The sequence below is a fragment of the Stigmatopora nigra genome, chromosome 5 (assembly GCF_051989575.1).
Source record: "Stigmatopora nigra isolate UIUO_SnigA chromosome 5, RoL_Snig_1.1, whole genome shotgun sequence".
Lineage (NCBI taxonomy): Eukaryota > Metazoa > Chordata > Actinopteri > Syngnathiformes > Syngnathidae > Stigmatopora > Stigmatopora nigra.
In genome coordinates this window covers 4,312,623-4,333,749 of record NC_135512.1, presented here as the reverse complement: position 1 = coordinate 4,333,749, position 21,127 = coordinate 4,312,623, and the positions used below count along the sequence as shown (strand labels likewise).

At 37.4% G+C, this 21,127-nt stretch overlaps 1 protein-coding gene and 2 long non-coding RNA genes across 4 annotated transcripts in view; all 3 read right to left on the bottom strand.

Annotated features, from left to right (window-relative positions):
- Nucleotides 1-523: 523 nt before the first annotated feature.
- fstl3 (follistatin-like 3 (secreted glycoprotein)) lies at nucleotides 524-6,626 on the bottom strand. Of its 2 annotated transcripts, XM_077716331.1 has the most exons (6): nucleotides 6,430-6,626; nucleotides 5,902-6,081; nucleotides 3,292-3,507; nucleotides 2,999-3,226; nucleotides 2,179-2,262; nucleotides 524-1,268 (listed from the first exon to the last, which is right to left on the bottom strand). In XM_077716331.1, exons 1-5 carry the CDS (start codon nucleotides 6,494-6,496, stop codon nucleotides 2,210-2,212), a joined length of 744 nt encoding a protein of 247 aa, XP_077572457.1. In that variant the 5' UTR covers nucleotides 6,497-6,626; the 3' UTR covers nucleotides 524-1,268; nucleotides 2,179-2,209. The 2 variants fall into 2 exon arrangements, with proteins under 2 accessions (XP_077572457.1, XP_077572456.1); XM_077716330.1 differs by having other exon boundaries at nucleotides 524-2,262.
- A 262-nt stretch (nucleotides 6,627-6,888) lies between these two features.
- Nucleotides 6,889-8,619, bottom strand: LOC144196347 (uncharacterized). The gene is made up of 3 exons (XR_013326244.1): nucleotides 8,553-8,619; nucleotides 8,003-8,099; nucleotides 6,889-6,947 (listed from the first exon to the last, which is right to left on the bottom strand). It is a non-coding gene; the product is annotated as an uncharacterized LOC144196347 (long non-coding RNA).
- A 10,454-nt stretch (nucleotides 8,620-19,073) lies between these two features.
- LOC144196315 (uncharacterized) overlaps nucleotides 19,074-21,127 on the bottom strand; it is a 106,485-nt gene continuing 104,431 nt past the window's right edge. The window contains exon 2 of the long non-coding RNA XR_013326238.1: nucleotides 19,074-19,464. This is a non-coding gene — a long non-coding RNA (uncharacterized LOC144196315). The remainder of the gene's footprint in view (nucleotides 19,465-21,127) is intronic.

Sequence of the window (21,127 nt, the reverse complement as noted above, 5' to 3'; positions counted from 1 at the left end):
TTATTATAAATGTGACATTAATACAAGGCATTTTAATACATCTTTTGCAAAAGAAATGCTCGCTTCAAAGTTAACCAAAACACATTTTGAAGGTCACTTTTCCTTCACTTCTCAAGACTGGTTCACAGCAAGAAAATGGAAAATTGTTTTGGGAAGCACAACTCTAAAGATGGTTAACAACAAGTTCTATGGGAACTGTGGATTTGTTTTGGGAAACATGGCTTCTCAAGATAGTCCGCATCAGAGAACAAGATTCGAGAGACCTACAATAGTTTTGAGAACTGAAACAAACTATTATGAGACTCTACATAATGTTTTGACTTCTCTGTGATGCATGTTGTTTAAATCTTATGAATATATTAGCAAAAAAGACTCGTGTGTGTGTGTGTGTGTGTGGATCGATTCTATCTTGCAAGAATAAAAGAATATGATCTCAGATGCCTCTATTATTGAAGAATGGACTTGGGAATACATATTGGTGAACCTATCAGGTGTGTGTTCTAGAGAAAGAAGACTCAGTTGGTGTCATAGTATTAATAACTTTATGATGTGAAAACGAGAGTACAAAAATAGGAGGCATTTATTACTTCATTTTTCACAGTAGGTTACACACACACAAGTAAGTCCGCATGCTCATTTGAATTTCTTAGCATGGACTCGAGGGGTGGGGAGTTCATCGGGGCCGTCAACACAAACTCAGACCTGACTCACCTCTGATGGCACCACATCAAGTGTTGGCTACTGAGGTCCATTCTAACTCTAATTCGATCTTCTCCGCTACATTCTTTTGGGGGAATTTTGATCAAATTGAAGCACCCAAAACAAACAAAAGCGCTGCCCATCCTACAAAAGCTTGTAGTATTTACAAAATAAAACAAAAACAAAGCCCAGCATTCCATAGAGGAGGTATTGTTGCATAAATGGAACAAAAATTAAGAGTTTTTTGATAGGAATATTTGAATAGGGCTGTATATTCAGTTCTAGCTTCATTTGTGAGGCAGTTATTTATTTTACTATGGAAAAAAAGGGCCTTATCCTCAACTTGAATATTAAAAGTATCAAATACATACTCAGATGGCTTCCCATAATTGTTAGTACATGTTGTGCTGGAGTACTAAACAATAACTTTCTGTCTAGCAGCGCTACTTTTAAATGACAATAAACATGGTTTTAGCTTTCTATCCAGATTTTTATCCTGTCAAGTTAATGAGGGGGAAAAAAATCTTGTTTGTCTTGAAACCAGCCCATAAAAATGCGGTTGCCACTGGCTGAGAAAAAAAGGAAAAAAGAAAAGCAATATAAATACATAGCTTCGTATCGGCTTTCCCAAGAATACATGTGTTATTATGATAAAATCATAAATAGTGATTGATACCTTCTACAATAAATAGTTGCGGTATTCTATTTACAATATGAACACTTTTTTTTTGGACTTCTGTCTACTTGATGTGTTCATTTACCCCAACCTACCTTGCAGGCACTTTTAAACGAGAGTATATTTACACAGTGGTGTAGCGTGGGGGGGTAAATGGCACCTCAATGGGATTTATGGGTGTAAAAGACCCGTTTTTAGGTTTTTATAGCTTTTTGGGGCACCTTAATTTAGGAAAAAGCGACAGTCAGGAACTATTTATGTCTTGTCTTCCAACTTGGGTGCCAAAATTAATCGAAAAATAAATTGACAGCTTTCTCGATCGTGCTAATCGATAGATCATTTTTGGACATTCAATTTAGTACAAATTATATTGGAATTATTGATTAAAAATGAGGAAACATGGGAAATAATCTACAATATTCATTTGAATTTCATCTTAAAACAAAGTTGGCACTGATCATTTACTTTCTCGGGCCATGCAAAATGATGTGGTGGGCCACATTTGGCCCGCGGGCCACCACTTTGACACCGGTGGTATAGTGTGACATATTAACTGTATATTTATGGACAGTGCAGAAGTGAGCTATACAAATTGGAAACTGTCTTCCAAGCCAACATGTATTTATCAGTGGGTTGAGTACTATATACAAGATGAACATGGACTCAATACTACTGCGACTAAATATTTGGGAAATGAAATTCCACGTTCACCCGAGGTGACTCACTTGACACACCGCCACACCACTGTGTGCATATCAGAGATATTGTGTACAAAAGGAAGGGATGATTGTCACAAAAGTCACCGAGGTCAGCTTGTGGTGCGTTTGTCGACGTCTAGACAGTGTTTTCTTCGATGTTGCTGAACACATGAGGTTTCCTCGGAGGATCTGCCAAAAATCAAATAGATGATGTGAGTTAAGATAAAAAATAAAATGGTGCTCAGACGTTTGGTCGCCGGTCATTTGGTCGCCAGTCTTTTGGTCCCTTTTGGTCGCCGGTCAAATGGTGACAGAGCGTTTACTGTTGAAGCCAACTCTCGAAATTATATTCATGAGAGAGAGTTTAATATCTAAGTACTTTTTAATATCTAAGTACTGTTAAATATCCAAGTGCTGTTTAATATCCAATTACTGTTTAATATCCAAGTACTGTTTAATATCCAAGTACTGTTTAAAATCAAAGTACTGTTTAATATCAAAGTACTGTTTAATATCTAAGTACTGTTTAATATCTAAGTACTGTTTAATATCAAAATACTGTTTAATATCAAAGTACTGTTTAATATCAAAGTACTGTTTAATATCAAAGTACTGTTTAATATCAAAGTACTGTTTAATATTTAAGTACTGTTTAATATCTAAGTACTGTTTAATATCCAAGTACTGTTTAATATCCAAGTACTGTTTAATATCCAAGTACTGTTTAATATCCAAGTACTGTTTAATATCTAAGTACTGTTTAATATCTAAGTACTGTATAATATCCAAGTACTGTTTAATATCTAAGTACTGTTTAATATCTAAGTACATTGGACCGGTAACCAAAACACAAGCGACCAAACGTCCGGTCACAAAAAAAAAGCATGCCATTCAAGAGTTTTTTTCTGATTTGGGATGTCCTTACTGTTGCAATGGCCATAGTGGCGGACGCCTATGGAACGGCCAAGGAAGCAGGTGGCACGGCGCAGGTGGCAGGCGCTGGGGTACGAGATGTTGTCATTGCCACAGATCGGCTGCTCAGAGGGCAGCGGTTTGGGGCAGGGCGTGGTACGACACATCACGCAGTGGGCACTGTTTGTCTGGTCTGTCACGCAGGTGTGTGTTCCCGGACACACTACGTTGGAGCAGGACTCTGACAAAATAATTATCACATTTTTACAATTGACAATTCTTGATCTGAATATTACAGGCGCTTACTTTTGCAATCTCCCTGGTACATGACCTCCAAGTCGGGGTGTCCCATGCATCGAGCCATGAGGAGCACACACTCGTCTTTGTACGACTTCCCGTCGCTGCCGCAAACGGCGTGTCCGCGAACGATGTGGGAGCAGTCTGGAGCGCAGACACATTGCGGCCTTCCCATCTTCATTTTGCATACTTTGTTATCGCCACACTTTACGCCCTCGCATGTATCTGCAAAAAAAGATGTTTCTTTTATACATGCAGGGGTCAATCGCAATGCAATTGTAGCAGGAAATGTACAAATAAACTAGATTATATTTTCATCATGCTTACTGGCCAAAAGAATCTTGTTGAATGAATGGATGAAAACAGCACTTTTTTTCTGTCACATTGAAAAATAATAATAATAATAAAATGTTTAGAGTATATTTGTGGGTTTAATCAACCTTGCAAAATGTCTGTGATTAAAAGCGTTTTGATTATTTGTCTTTAAACATTATTTTCTCCATAATCGGAGGTCTAAGAAATTTTGCGCTCTGCATACTTAAAAACTGTGAGCAACTATCTTTTAATATTGTCTGTCCCTTTAAGTAGATTGGCCAAATATATTGGAACCATAAGGAATTATTTTTTCGGTTTTAATGTACCCAGGAATCATACAAATGACATCAATTCCTCAAATTACAAGTATGTATCTGGACTTGAGTACAAAATACGAGTACTTTTATCACCCTTATACTTTTTATGATTCTGCAGGTGACTGTCATTCACAAACCAGACCAGTTTGAACCTCGTCTGATATTTACAATAAGCACATGGCTTGCGGTGAGCGGTACGCACGGGGGCGTCCCGCCTGCCTGATGGAATGCGGGTCTGGCGTGTTTTCATAACACATCCAATGTGAAGCGGCTGCACGCAGACACGGCCTAAGCTCTTGCAGAGGGAGTGGTGGGGTGGGGGGAGCGAGCAGCCATTGGAGTTTAAATGAATTTTGCGGAAAGTTGGACGTGCAGAGCGATGTGGACAAGCTACAATGTCGCCGCACAAAAAGTTGGAAGCATATTCCTACGTAGAGGAAAGTTCACAGCCAACGATACAATAGTATCTGTTCCCAGGTCCTGAAATTTGGGAGACATGCCTACCATGAGTAGTCAGTTCAAGAAAATTACCATATTTTCACGACTATAAGGCGCACTGTATTATAAGGCACACTGTATTTTAAGGCACACTGTATTATAAGGCGCACTGTCTATTTTGGAGAAAATTTAAGACTTTTAAGTGCGCCTTATAGTCGTGAAAACACGGTAATTTTGATTGACTACCAGGTATGAAGCACTCACTACACAGTCACCTCTAGAGCCAGCCATTGTTGATGTTTTGGATTTTTTTGTATAAAATATTGCATTGGGGGAGGAGCTATATGATGGAAGATGTTGTAAACTAAGATGGCATCTGCATATTTAACAGTATTGTTTCAGTTCAGGCGTTTGTGTTTTTTTTAATATCCGACAGTTGTGGTTTTTCATTTTTCGGTTTTCTGTTTTTTCCATATATAAGGCGCACTGGATTATAAGGCGCACTGTCTATTTTGGAGAAAATTTAAGACTTTTAAGTGCACCTTATAGTCGTGAAAATACGGTAATTGGGAAGCTATACATGAAAAGCAGTCCACTATAATTTGAAGATAGTATTCAGAGAAGGTCATCCACCATGAATGTTCTTACTCCCCTTCTATTTTGAAAAAATGGGTCACTTTAAACCAGACATGTTATGTCCTTGGGAGGCAAAGTTTTATCAGTACTTTGTCCTGTTTTTATTCTCCTCCACATCTCTTTCTTTGAGTCAAGTCCAGCTGAATGGTATGATCACATAAGTTAACAGTTCAAGTGAATGTGGATAAACTTCACAGGGATTTGAGCATTATAGCACAGCCAGCCGGGTGGAGTCATTTGGATCACCTCACACTCCCGTGTTCATTTCTCACCCACGTCTGCATTTTATGAGCAAGCATCTTTGACATTTTCGACTCTGGGGTGTTAAATGGCTGCAAAGTGAATAACATGAGTAAAACTAGATTCACAAATAACTACGTCACAAAGGGTTAAAATCCTTTTGAAAATATAACTCCGATAACTTTTCTGCTTCTAATTCCAGTGTTTTTTGTCCATTTATTCCATGCCATAAAGAATTAATATAATTTTTTTCTTAATTTATTATTTTTATAATTTGTTATTGTTATACAGCTCTGGAAAAAGCGGGAATTTTTTAGTATGTGGACATTTTTTTGTAATTTTATGTGAATCAATGCAGGATTTACATGTATTTTTAATTTTTTTTTCCAATGTTGTGCAGTCGTGCAAACATTGTTTTACAGCAATACACATTATATTTAATAACTATTAAATCCTATGCATTCTACTCTGAGTCTCATTAGAATATGTATATTTTCCTGATATTCAAAAATTGGTTTATATTTTCACCCAACTTCACTAAATATGGCATAATGTTGCTTGGACACCGATTGGCAAGAAACCACCAAACCATAAAAAAATACATAATGTAGTACTGTCTGAACATTGCCTGTTAAAGATTTCGACAAGATGCTAACTTCTCTCCATTGCTTACCTTTGCAGGGTTTACATGAAACGATGCCCAAGACGCCCAGCAGGCTGAGCTCATTCATGGGCAGGCTGGTGTTGGACCAGGCCGTGTCCAGGCGGCCCCCCGAGCAACATTCCTCTCTGGTGACCCCTCTCATCAGCACCATGTCACAGCGCTGACTATGCTGCAGCCAGCACATCCCCGCTGCAAAAAATGACAAAATGATAAGTTGACCATGTTGGACTGAAATCAGTAAAAAATTTAGACATCTTGAAATTTCACCCAAGGATGAACCAGCCTTATGCAAATAATAATAATAATAATAATTCTGTTTCTTCTTATCTTTACATACCCCCCCCCCCTCCAAAAAAAACAGGTGTCTCCCTAAATTTCCCCAAATTAAAAAGATATGGAAATAATACAATATATGCAATGTCAAAAATTAAGTAATGCAAAAATTAGCTTTTAAATAAACCTGTACATAATTTATTTTTTCAAAATAAAGAGATAAATACACCTTTTGTTGCAATTACTATTCAAAAATCCACTTACCATTGGCAGTGTTTCTTCCAATTTGACACAAAGTGGTCATCATAGCTAACACCACAAAGCTCTTCATCTTCTGTTATACTTCCAAAAAAAGTCACTAAAGTCACTATCGGGGTATAATGGTAATGTTCCTCTTCTGGCTCTAACCTTCTTGTTACTAACTTGGTGTGGAAGCCTCTCTCCCTCCTTATGTGAATGAATGTGTTATGGCTAAGTGATGTTGCCGGCCCCCCCTCCAAATCTCCCACCTCCTCCTCCTCTGTATAAATATTTAGCCCAGATGGAATCATGCTGCTGGGATGGGCGCAGCTCTCCACCAGTCATATGACGAGGGCAGGCACGCCACTTTGACACTGACTTCATTTCCAGTGTCGGGAAATGACCCGTTTGAGTCCCAGATGCCAGTCACTTACTTACATTAATTCAAAAATGCTCTATTAAACTATTTACTGCATGGGCTCATTCTTAAGGTGTTCCTCGCCTCAGGCCTGAAGTTAGCTGGAATAGGCTCCAGCACCAGCCTAGTGAGGATAAAGCGGTTCAGAAAATAAAATGAGATAAGATGAGATTAAGTTTACTTTTTGTATGGTATTTCTCATTTAGGAATGGCACACATTTTAAAATGGAATAATATTCATTTAAACATAGCCAATTTAATTAATATACACTGTCGAGCTATACACTGTATGAAAATTTTAAATGTCTTAATTTTTAAAATATTTATTGATAGATTTATTGGGCCATTTTAATGTTTTTTGGGAGGGTTTTGATCTTACAATCTGTATCAGTGGGCCTTATTCAACCATGTGTGCCAAAACTAATTAATATAAGTACCCATAGTGTCTGTTTTTGCTATCTGAACCAAATTCTGTGGTTGTGATGATTCCTGCAGCTTTTGGACCAAATGAAAGCACCTAAAGGAGGAGATTTGGACATGCAAAAAAAAGACTATTTCATGAAATATTGCTTTGTTTACTTGTTTCAGATCAGATTTAAACCAGGAAGCAGTGCTTACAATGTTAGTGGGCAAGAAGGCAGCTACGTTGTTTAACAAGGCACAGCATGATGTCACATTGGAACCAATTTTTAAACTATTTAAAAGTCATTGCAATCAACTGCAAAAGTACACCATTACCAATCAGGGCACACTCCTTTTTTCGACCTATCTTATGCATGAAACATTAAAAAATACCGGTAAAGAACAATTCAGTTTCTATTATTTCCGACTTGGAGTTTACATGTTCTCCCTGGGCATGTGTGGGTTTTCTCTGGGTACTCCCACATCCCAAAAACTTGCAAGGTAAGCAGGTTGAACACTCTAAATTGCCCCTAAGTATGAATTTATGCATGAAAAGTTGTCCATCTCTTTGTGCCCTGTGATTGGCTGGTCACCAATTCAAGGGGGTCCCTCACAGTTACCTGGGATAAGCTCCAGAACCCCTGGTGACCTTTATGAAGAGGACTGGGTTCGATAAATGACAAATTACCAACTACTGCGTCTCTGTGCCCCCATTCACCTCTTGACTTTTAATTCAATCTGACACATTTATCGATAGTTACTCATTTTCTTACTCACTTTCTTTTGTTCAAGTAGCACATGCTGTAATCTCCCAGTCCTCATGTTGTCTTACTTAAACGAGATCCCTCGAGTCCTTGAAGGAATGCCGCTTGACCTGGGTGGGGAGAGAAAAAGACAAAAAGCCAGCCCGCGAGCCGTGGGTGGCCTGCTTCTTTCACTGGGTCTCTGCCCATTCACTCATATGGTTTATATCACCACAGCCCAGCCATACAAATGAATACAACATGTCGGGGAACGGGGAGCGCCCTTAAATGTATAATCTTTCGCACGTATTGGGCCCCCCTTTCATGTGGCTAGGCTCCGTGAGACGGCGTGACAGTTAAGAATCACTAAGTGCACTGTGTCCAATCTCAACTGGCTACGCAATTGCATGTCTGTTAAACTGGAGAAGGCGAAGAGATCTTTAGTTGAAGCCACTTGACTTCATTGTGGGCAGAAGTGGGCTCGATTCCCGCTGGTGGCGATGTGATTGTACGAGTACGAGTGGTTTTCTTGCCTCTTTGTGAGTACTATGGCTGACTGGTGACCAGTTTAGGGTGTGGCTGACCTGTCTTTTTGCCTGAAGTTAGCTTGGATAAGATCCAGGAACTCTTATGAGGACGCAGGGTCTGGAAGATGAATGAATCTCTAGTAGGGAGGCCAAAAAAACTGATTTCAGGGTAGAATACATTATTGCCATCTAGTGGGGGAGTTTTACATCCTAATCAGTAAGTGTTGTATCCTGGAAATTCGAAATAATCGCACAGCAAATGGAGTAAAATACTTTAATAGTCAACTGTCCTCTAATCAATGGAGGTTGTAGTCAATCTGGTATCAGCTTTAATTTAAATTGGGAGTCGTAGAGGAGAGCGGGGTTGGTTGTCACAAGGGTTGGTTGTCATATTTGCTGCATATCAACAACCAAAGGGCTCTTATGTACAATATTAAGTATTATTACTATTTTACACTATCAGAAATGATGATAATTGGGCCAATTACTGTATTACATGACTTTTTGGGCAAAAGACAATTGTGTTTTTTAGGGTTGTTTGAACAAATTTAAGGTTTTTTTTAATGGGGTTTGCGATTTATTTTATGAATTTGTTACCATTATAAAGTAAGAGATAAGGTATATGTCACTCTTAGACTGTTAGACCTGTAACGAGACCACAAGAGGAGTTGATTCTTGGAAACTGAAACTGTTTTTGTGTTTGCAAATTTTTGCCAGAGGAGGACACCATTTAGCTTTCTATGAAACAAGCGACTACTCTGAACCAGTTTTTGCCTGATGTGCATGTAGGACTACTTGATACAACCGTTTTATGGCCCAAAAAGCACAATTCTGATCAAAAAAGGAATACAATTGTGTTGAAATTTGAACATCCAAATGAAATATAGAACCAGTGAACCACTAAAACACAAAGAGACAACAAACAATCCATGGCCAACTGAACATGCACGTTTTTCTTGTTATTGTTATTCTAATAACCATAATTTGAAACCTGAAACCATCATTTAAAACCCTACATAGAAACCATAAAGTGGGTCATTGACCTTCATTTGAAACCCCATCATTTTTCATGACTCATATGACATTCTCAACGTCATTTATCATTTTTTTCCTTGCACTATTTGTACACGACATCACTGAGAATCTGCCAACACACACTCAAACAACCTTTAGGGTCACAAATTCGATTTTGAAAGAGCAAATCAAATATGATCGATCTTATGAACAAGATGCCTACAGGCATTAAGTGACCACCAAGGTCCAAATTTATAGCCCAAAAGGACCGTAAAAAAAAAGGAGCTCATCAGTGCAGGTACATTGTACACTTAGATATTCATTAAATTGGTGTTACATATTGATGTTTGACAATTTTCTACCTTAGAAAGAGCAATACATAGAAGATTCTTGAATGAACTACTCCACATTCAATGTCATTGTTACCATCCCTTTTAATCAAATGACCCAAAACCACTTTAGTTAAAGCACTCCACCATTCTACAAGCTATTTGAAATATTTTCCCCTACTCAGGACCCCCTCTATGTACAACCCATACTGACCCAAAGTCAATATCCAAAGTCTAGCATGAGTACGTCACTATGATGTGAGAATAACCCAAGTTACTCTCTAAGGATGTCACAATGTAAACAAAGTTAAGAGAACACTAAGGCACAAAGCAGCCATGTCATGTGTCCACGTAATTTAAACTTCATTTTGATTGACGGCCCATCTCCTCTGCCACTTTGATGCCGCCCTCCATCTCTCTTTGCTTCCTTCCTGTGCAAGCTCAGTTCCCCTTGGCGCTTCATTAATGGAGAAGGTTAATGTCAACGCACGCTCTGCTCATACAGCTGCCACAATCCAACTCTTTCCTTCCTCTTCACCTTTATCTCGGAAGACCCCCCCGCCTCCGCTAGGCTCTTTGCACATAAGAGCGCCGCGCCGAGGTTAGTCGTGACTGAAAGGAGCCCCTCCCACTATCACCACATGGCCTCAGGTCAGGCTCCATCTGCATGCTGCTCTATAAACAGATGTTCCTTCCACACAGGATCCAGGAACATTTTGGAACATTGGCCAGAGCTCATAATGTTAAAGACAGAAGCCGAAAAAAAGGCCATGTGTTCACTATTGTCCTGCAATATTAATATAACCACAACTATACTGGAAACAAAAAATAATGTTGACTTTATATGAGAAACAAGGTCAGGGAAATGGTGCAAATTGGAAAAAAAAACGTTAATTTAAAATAAATATAATGGCATAATAGATTAAGGCAAAAATGTATTTTCATGACTATAAGGCGCACCGCATTATAAGGCGCACCCTCAATGAATGATATTTTTTCCATATATAAGGCGCACTGTATTATAAGGCGCACTGTATTATAAGGCGCACTGTATTATAAGGCGCACTGTATTATAAGGCGCACTGTATTATGAGGCGCACTGTATTATGAGGCGCACTGTATTATGAGGCGCACTGTATTATGAGGCGCACTGTATTATGAGGCGCACTGTATTATGAGGCGCACTGTATTATGAGGCGCACTGTCTATTTTGGAGAAAATTTAAGACTTAACTACGCCTTATAGTCGTGAAAATACGGTACTAAAGATATCCTTAAAGAACAAAAAAAACTGGGAAAATCTGGGCATGCAAAATAAATAATAATAAAAACGTGCAATAGCGACAAAGAAACGACAAGAAGTGAAAGAAAACAAGGAAATAAATACAATCAAAAGTGATAGGACAACAATCATCCTGGGCAGGACATGGCTTGCTGAAGGAAGCTGATTGGTTGGCTAATCACAAAGAAAAGACATGAACAAGAAACAGAGGAAAACCAGACAAAGGCTTGGAAACAAACCAAACATATCAAAACCAATAATAATATAATACTTTACTGAATTTGACTCAAACACACTGTGTGGGCAGAAACTCATTAGGATCCCTGAGTGGTTAAATGCAAATTTGATCATTTTTAATATATGAAATTGAATCAGCAGGTCATTAGAAAACTACAAATGCTTGATTTGTTCCTTTCAAATGAATACACTGGAGTCCAAAAAATATGCAGTTCTTATCTTGCCTTTTGTGACAGAGTTCTCAAAGCATTTTGATTAGAATTAGTTGGTGCAATTAATGAATTTTCATCCATTTTTTCCCATTTTTTTACAGCCTGAGCTGGTGTAGCCCTTAAGTTGAAGACCAAGCTCCGAAATAAGTTGCTCAATGAGCCTCATAATGCTTTATTAATATTAAAAATGCCTGAATTACATGTAAAAACCAGCCTGGATATGAAAAAAAATGCATGTGTTCACTATGAATCCCCTTTTGATAGCACAAGTGCAGATGCTCCTGCTGGCAGCAGTTACCATGGCGACAAAGAACCAAGGTGTAGCTGAGGCTTTTGTTACCCGAACAACACCACTAGATAAATAAATCAATTCAAACACAGGCTGAATGGATTTTTTTGTGAATAGCTTAAATTGTCATATACAAACATCATTTACAACAAATTGGACTGCTTTTCATATTCCACTTTTCAGTGAATGGGGCTTAAAAAAATGGTTCTAACACTAAGGGTAAAAATAATGAGGTTGACCTGAAAATGAATATAAACTACCAGCAGCTCATTTTCACTATTTAGTTTCTTTTTTTTCAATCATGTATTGAAAGGGTGATTTATGAGTCAGCTTTTCACTTCACTTTCAAATCAATTTCACTGCCAGAGCATGAATTGATTCACACAGTGTAAACGAGTACCAGTATACATCCCATATAATACGCCTGACGTGAATTAATATTTAAAATATATGGATCTTTTCAATTAATTAAGCATCAGATTGCCCATTTTTATGGACACAGGGGCTTCATGCATATTTAATGAGTATAGCATGGCACTAAAAAAGATTACATTCAAATGTATACATTATTTAAAGAATGTCTCATATAACACAGATTATACTGGATGATTAGTTTAGACATCCCCCTATGAAAATCTCTTATTAAACTAATTTATTCCACTTTTCTCTAGTTTGCACTGGTTAAAATACACGAAAAAAAAAGCAAATGACTTCTAAATTTCCACAAAATTAGAAAATGGAGATTTTTTGAATGTGAATAAAATTGTTTTCTCAATAGAAATGTGAAAAATCCTGTGTTTTTTCTAGATTGTGTTCTAATTAGTTAATTCAATGATAAAAAAAAGGGTCTTAGGCTATTTGACAGGAAATATTCACATAAGATTAAAGCTTTTAAACCTAAAGAAAAGTCAGGATTTCAACAAAATTGAGTGATATTACTTGAGGACAACAATCATCCTGGGCAGGACATGGCTGGCCGAAGGAAGCTGATTGGTTGTCTAATCGCAAAGAAAGACATGAACAAGAAACACAGGAAAACAAGACAAAGATAGAGATACATTAGCTAGAAAAGGTTTCAAATGGTGTACCCCGAGATTATAAACCCAGCAAATTCTATCACTGTCACAGTCCAGGGATCAGGCCAGGGCCCAATTACTGCTTAAGCCGGCTAGGGTGGTGGATAACTCAAAAGGTTTTAATAGCTACAACCACCCTAAAAAAACACAGTACAACCAAAAGCAGTAGTAGCATACAAAACAATTCCCAAGCCAGGAACTTAGACAAGCATGATGTCACATTTTTACCCAATCTAAACCTACAAACAAAGATTAATCTACCAATAATCCATCCATCCATTCGTTGATTCATTCACAACACTTACTTGAAATCAAGTGTCCTCAAACTATGCTGAAAGTTTTTATTCCAACCAAACAAAAGAACACTATTTTTTCACCAATCTGGTGTAATCAGGTAATGGCAGTCAGGTGCTACTTGTCCATTAAGAGGTCACCTTTTTATCACCATTCTGGAATAAAGACTAGAACCCACTTGGGGGCACTGTCTTGAAGTACCATCAACTCATATTCATGCTTCCATCTTCCCATTTATCCCCCTAATCATTCATATTGATGATAAAACCACATGTTATTTTCAGCAGATGACTATTTAGCAGAAAAGTCATCCCAAGATGCATTTTGAATTAAATTTAATCTAAAGAAACATCTAAACAAAACGAACAGGCACTTCTGACATTTCACTTTTTACAACCATGTGCGATAAAACCACCATTGCTGATTGGCTAGCCTTTAAAATCTGCCATTGTCCTTCCAAAGGGACACTTTCAAAGTAAAGGGAAATAAATGTGTTATGAGGGAGCATGAAAAAATTCCTTGAGCAATGAAAAAGTTTAATGAAAAAAAAAAAGGTGGGAGGAGGCCAGACTTTGTCCTGCTTGGCATTTACTTATCAAGGCCATCAGAGCTTTACACCCACATAGAGCATTTCAATGCACAATGCTTATCATTGGTCTTCCACTTTATCTGTTCTGACCGTCTTATTTCATTTTATATTTATGGTAGCACAACACCTACACGCCAATGCCCACGTTGGCCTTCCGAGACCTTATTCCACAAGTGTTTACGGCAACGCAACGTCACAACAATCCTCGTCGATTTGCAAAAACGGCTGTTGAAATCGCATATGAGAAAGTGCGCATGCCATTAGGTTGTCATAGCAACAGGGTGAGTCATTCTGCTGCAGTCAGCTTAAAGGCACAATGGCGATAACTCTGATTCAACTCTTTATTCCACTTCAATTTCACCCAACGACCCTTTTTGCTATTTGTGCACTCTGTTATCTTTCGATTGATGTGAATTTGGTACTGATGCTTCTGGAGGGTGATCATGAGACTGGAGGCTTTGATTGCATATTTATGGATTCTGCTAATGAGTAAACCCACAGCTGAGACCCTGGCAGTGAGGGAGGGGTGATGATGAAGAGGGAAAAATACTGATTTGATACTAATAATGTTGGTTGGCGCTGCTTTATGTTCGTTATTTGCTAAGAGTGTATGCAACTTGATTGTCATTGTCTATTATTATCAAAAGGGCTTGGGATGATGCTGTATTAACTTCTAAGGAACCACTTTAGGGTGGAATCTAATCAAATTCAGTGATTTCATACTTAAATATGATATATTTTATGATAAGTAATAAAATTGTGGGAAAAATGCTTTATATTTATATTTATTTTAGGTGAAATGTAGTTTGTGTTGGAGTGGTTCGATCAGTTAAAATTGGGACTGTTATGATAAATCGATCTGGATTAATACATTAATTTATTAATAAGTCTTTCAACACTGAGCAATATTACTGATGTCATTTTATAAAATGAATAGTATTCACTTATATCCCTAAAATAATTAAGCGAAACAATAAAGCACAAGAAATATTTAGTATTTTTTATGTTTTCATTGAAATGCAATGTATTGCATTGTATGTGTACACATAATGGAATTAAGTCAATGGGAGAAGCTTAAAATCAAATCAAATTGTGGTAAAATATTATTTCCAAAGATTCGATATAATAACTATAATAATGAAATTGAAATTAACTGACTATAACATAATGCTGTCCTATAAAAAGCAGATTACGGTTAATACGAATATGAAAATCCATAAATACTCATTAAATTTATTTTTTACAGTATGTCATGGGTCATAAGAAACTGCGAGCCCTAATTAGAGTAGTACTTTGATAAAAATGCAAAACTATTTAATAAAATTACGCATGTAAAGTGACAGTTAAAATGCTGCATGCATTTAAATGGTCTGTGCTTAAGTGTTTAGTTCTAACCATACTGTGTAAACATAAACTGTCAGCTGGCACCTGTTTTAACACACCTGGCGTCCTCCAAACACAGTCTGTCTTGTCTGTTTATGTGATATTACGATATCAGAGGAGAGAAAAATGAAATACTTTTTGGTTTTCATAGTAGAGCAAAGTTCATATGATGTTGTAATGAACTGAAAAAATCAAATGCTCGAGGCTATGTATGTGTGTTGGGAGAAATTCATGATAGTCTTGCCTATTGATCAGAGTTAGATTCGTTTCTGACTAAAATCAAATGGCAAAAAAAGGACTTCTGGTTTTACAGCTGAATCTGTACCAGCATAACCACAATGTAACCAGAACTGGTACCCATTCATTCATTAATTCAAGGGTCGCGGGGTTGCTAGAGCCTAGTAGGCGAGGGACGCACTGGATTGGTTTTCAGCCAATCACAGGGCACATAGAAATGAACAATGATTCATGCACACACTCACAGCTAAGGACAATTTCAAGTGTTAAACCAGCCTACCTGTTTTTTTGGGATGTGGGAGACAACCAGAATACCTTGGAGAAGACCCACGCAGGCACTGGGTGAACATGTTAACTATACACAAGGTTGGAATTACTGGGGATTGAACCATCAATCAGGGGTTGATGAGCGAACCACTCTGACACCGTGCCACCCTCAATATTTGTTTGTAAAACGACAAAATTCCATAAATATCAAAGAGGTAAATAAGACGAATGACATATTTTTACATTGTTAGATTGTTTTTCAATCAATCTAAGACAAAAACCTGAATCTGCAACAACAAAGTCTTACTCAGAACAGAGAACTAAAAATAACCTCCTGGAAAGATGCACATGTAATTCTAAATACATTTTCATCTGATCTCATTTACTAGCCTGCTCTGGAAATTTCCATCACTAAATCTCATTGCCGTGTCCAACCTTTCCGGTCTGCAACGTTGGCTTCATATCTGCGACTCAAAACTCATGACACAATATTAAAAATGCGTATGGACCAAAAGACTTACAAAAGAAGAGAATAAATGAGCCTTTAGGGGTAAGGGGCAGAACAAGGTATCATACACTAACAAGCACTGTACAAGTTGACAGCTTGTGCCATCAAGCTATCGTATCTCACCGAGCTTTAATTAACTGGTAGCTGCGTGGGTGCGTGTGGCTGTCAAACCGTCGATGTTGACATGCAATAAATTGGAAGGGAACTTTTAGTTTCCCTGGAGAGATGGAGAAGGCTGGTGAGGAAGGATGGGGGAAGTAAAGTTGGACCAGAGAGAGTGAGGAAGGTGGTACATGGATACATGGGTTGGACACGAGTGAAGGATGCTGCTTAATCAGCTTTTGAGGCTTTTTTTCCTCATATCGGTTACAACATATTCCACATTTTTGAGATTATGTATATATAAAGCCAAATTAACCTGTTTCTAGGTTTAAAAAAACTGCAACTTTCATTCATTCACTGCTAAAACAGTGGGATGATACGTAATGGCACTAGATCAGGGGTGGGCAGATACGATACAAATAAAAAAGTGCATCCGTTAACAGTACATATGAAACGTAAACAGAAAATAAGGGCTAAAGTATTAGCATACTCATCACTCATCATTAAAGTATAAAGTACAAAGTAAAGTAAAATGGAATGTATTAAGAAGTATTAAAAATGTCATTTTAAAAAAAGATAGAGGGGCTGTAAAACACGAAAAACAACTAAGAGTGGACAGAGCTACTGCCATTGGCTTCCGCATGACGGCGCCATCTTGGGAAATAAAAAAATATATGGACAATGTCGGCGGATCGGATTAAAAGGCCTAACGGGCCAGATGTGGCCCGCGGGCCGTAGTTTGCGCAAAGCAGCACTAGATTATGGTCTGACTAACGATTGCAGATTTATTCATTAAAAAAAAAAGTGTCTGTAAATATTATTTCGGGCCTAGACAGAACCTTATGTCGTGTATTTTAGTGTCAACGTTCTCGCGAATATAAGTCCTGTTTTAGTAGGTGGGAACTCAAATGTTTTACAGCATCCAATAGAAAGCAAGAGGAAGCCAGTGAGTCATACTACATTTTTTTCTTTTTTTGCAAATCCAAATATGGCGCCTGGAGGCGCTCTTGCGAAAAGGCGATCTCTTGATAATTGCGTGGGCACATGGAGACGGAGCCGAGATGGGGGGAGAACAGTGGGTTTTCCTCACAGCATCTCTCTTGGGGGGAGGGGGAGGTGTCGTGAGGAGGAGGGTGAGGAGGGTGAGGAGGAATCCATTCATGTGTATGGTGACTTGACTCGTGCAGAACGTGGGCGGGCGGGCAAAGGCACGACACGAAAAAGCTGGGAAAGCCGCAATTATCACTATTATTTTTCTTATCTCCAGATGGGACATGATTTTGCCGGGATAATGATCAAATTATATGATTTAATAAATGGGAGGAGATGGATGAAACATACGTTTTTTTTCGCAATGCTCATTGAAGTGATAATTTGGTAGATTTAGCCTATTAGCTTTTTAGAAAGCAAAATTTCCTTTGTTTTTATCTCTCTTTTCATCTATACCTATCTTAATGCTTAATGAGATGCAGTTCTACTCTATTTATGAAAACTGGTTGCTCATTGGTTGCACTAATGCATGTAAAGAATAATTAATTAATTCCCTAATTTTGTTGGGAGTTGAGATTATTCAAGAGAGACTTGTAATAATACATTTTGAGCAATGTGACATAAGCAGGGCATTTTTAAATAATTATTTTCTTAGATGTTCCATACGATTTGCAACTCTTTAAAAAAAGGAGAAAAAATGGTAGGAAGATTAAACTAATTTCAATCCAGATCAGAAAAATGTACCAATTTGACTGAGAAAAACAGTTGTTTGGGTACTTTCATACCACTTGCTTCATATAATGGCGTCAATACGAATGAATATTTATTATATTCAATGATTTGTGACTTTTGATACAAAGTTAACATTGTTTCAAATGTATTCTGGTCACAATCTTACGACAGGATAATCGACATTCAAATAAAAATGTTACCGGCACCATTTCTATGTCACCTTGACATAAGAAAAATGAAACTAATATAACCAATAATGTGTCTGACAGTCTGCTTGAGTTACTTTGGTGATATTTCTGGCGGAAAAGTAATGCACTGTCATATTCAGTTGGAAAGAAATTGCTCTAAATTACATCAAATGGGAGATAAAAATCCAATAAATGATTTGTGATTCATCTTTTTTTTGCACAATTCCTTAATTCAAAGACTAACATTCATTATTCTCCGTGCAGTTTTATTTTTAATTGATTTTTGCCTAATTTAGCTACTTTTTAGGCCTCTTTAAACACATCCATTGTCTAAATTCTTAACATTATGGTCTCAATTGTCCAGAATTAATGTCCAGAGCCTTTCTGTCCGTTGAATCTGATAAGTATTCATTACTCATCACTTGAAAGCAATATTCCCATCTTCATATTACTCATGAGCAAAGTGTTATAGTGCATTTGTTGTATAACGCTGAATATGCTAGGTTAGGAATGTGTATCCTCAGAGTAGATGTGATTAGATTAGAAGGAGGAAGAAAATAAAGAAGAGCCCACTGCGCCTTCTACTTATTTGAAATCACTTCCTTCCATCAGTGCCATTGTTCCCTAATGAGCCTCTGAGTCCACTCAGCCTCAAGAGGAGAGAGGAGATCTAATCTGGGCAGCCTGGAAAAGGAGAATCATCCTCGCCATAGAGTCCAATCAAAGACGTAGACAAGGCTCATTTATTTCCTCTCCTGAGGAGGTCAAGTGATTGGTTTGCTTTGTTTTTACGTGTCTAAAAAAGATTGGGTGACTTTTATGCAAGACTTTCATTCGAAGAACTTAACCATTCTAACAACACATTCACAAGTTTATTTTCATGTAAAGATGCAACAAAGGAATGCCTGGAAATAATGTATAATGTCCATGCCAGGAGAAGTTCAAGATATGCCCCAAAAAAATGTTTTTTTTTAAATAGTAATCAAAAGTCAATAAATTAATGCATCTTGGGGAAGAATCTCTAACAAAAACATCAAATATTTTCAGTGAAAATGATATCTCAAGGCAAACACTTTCCTTTAGCACCATACAGTTTATGTGACAGCATGAGGTCAATAGATCCAAATTTCTTTAAATTTCTTCAAATTAACTCATTAATCAACATCCTTAACGCAAAATGGTGATTGAAATTTTAGTACCAAGATACCGTATTTTCACGACTATAAGGCGCACTTCAAAGTCTTAAATTTTCTCCAAAATACACAGTGCGCCTTATAATCCAGTGCGCCTTATATATGGAAAAAAACAGAAAACCAAAACGAAAAACCACCACTGTCGGATATTAAAAAAACACAAACGCCTGAACTGAAACAATACTGTTAAATATGCAGATCAGCCATCTTAGTTTACAAAATCTTCCATCATATAGCTCCTCCCCCACTGCAAGATTGTATACAAAAAAAATCCAAAACATCAATAATGGCTGGCTCTACAGGTGACTGTGTAGTGAGTGCTTCATACCTGGAAGTCAATAGCAATTAAGGCGCACTTAAAAGTCTTAAATTTTCTCCAAAATAGACAGTGCGCCTTATAATACAGTGCGCCTTATATATGGAAAAAATGTCATTCATTGAGGGTGCGCCTTATAATGCGGTGCGCCTTATAGTCGTGAAAATACAGTACTTCAACTTGACTTCATCCATCAAACCTGAACTGAAGATACACTGCGGTGCAACAGGATCAAAAAAAGAGAAAGAGGAAACACAAAACAAGGGTTTCCCCGTTGCTGTTATGATTCATATTCAACACCACACTGTGCAGAAGCTCCCCTAGCTGTGCATGAAGCTGGAAGCCCCCGGGAGAATAGTGTTCTATCATCAAAACAGGCTTATAATCGAGCAGAGATCTAAGAGCGCAAAATGATTGGTTAGTATGTGGATAGCAAGTTGGCAGCCATCTATATTGCAGTCATTTTTTTAAGGAACAGATGAGAATACACGCACGAGAAAAACAAAGATGTCATACACCAGGCAAATAAAGCCTTCTCTGTCGAGTCTCATGCATAAAATTCATGCCTTTCATAAAAATCCAGTGAAAACCGCAAACATCCGTGGGAGCGGGTTTCTTATCTCAATGCTATCACGAAATGGCAAACATCAACAAAACTAGAACTGGGCTGTACCTATATCTTATGTTTAGTGTTGTCATAGTACTTTACAGATTATAAATGGATTGCCATCTCTAAGATTTTCACATTAAAACACATATAAAAATATATTTAGCAACTCACGATTGATAACATTTATGCCGGTTTTTGGAAGAAAATATGTCAAGGCAAATTACGTTGTTGTTCCATTAGAAGCAATATTGTGTTTTGCAAATAATTCAATGTTTTCAATGTTGAGATATACAAGAATGATAATGAGCAGTTGGTTAGCTAAGGAAGTTGTCAATGTTGTCTAATGCAATTGCGACATATGCCTGTTTATATCCAGACAAATACAAAATAAAACAACAATTGTGACCATTTTGATTCGGAAAACAACAACCTGAAACACCATTGGGGGAATATTTGGGCTTCAGAAATTCAATTCACATTTTTAAACAATAGTCATAAATAAAACTTCCATAGTGGCATTAAAAAAAACAAATATATAAATATTTATAAAATAACTTAATCTGGAATATAGTATTTTGTTATAGATTCGTCTACACCTGAACCACTTCACTTGCCACTCACTCAGAAGACTATGTAACCTTATCCATAACATAACAGCATTAAAAATTCAATAATTTATGCACCATTAAATCATTACCTTTACAAATGATAAAAATTACAAAAATAAACCCATAGATTGCTTCAGAACGGGAAAATTTGATTAAATTTTGGAATGACATTCATTT

Excerpts from the sequence above, each read along its gene's own strand:
- fstl3 (XM_077716330.1), bottom strand. The coding sequence starts at position 6,496 with ATGAAGAGCTTTGTGGTGTTAGCTATGATGACCACTTTGTGTCAAATT. Across the intron at positions 6,082-6,429 it reads TGGAAGAAACACTGCCAATG|CGGGGATGTGCTGGCTGCAG; the intron begins GTAAGTGGATTT and ends CATTTTTTGCAG. Across the intron at positions 2,263-2,998 it reads CCACTATGGCCATTGCAACA|ATCCTCCGAGGAAACCTCAT; the intron begins GTAAGGACATCC and ends GATTTTTGGCAG.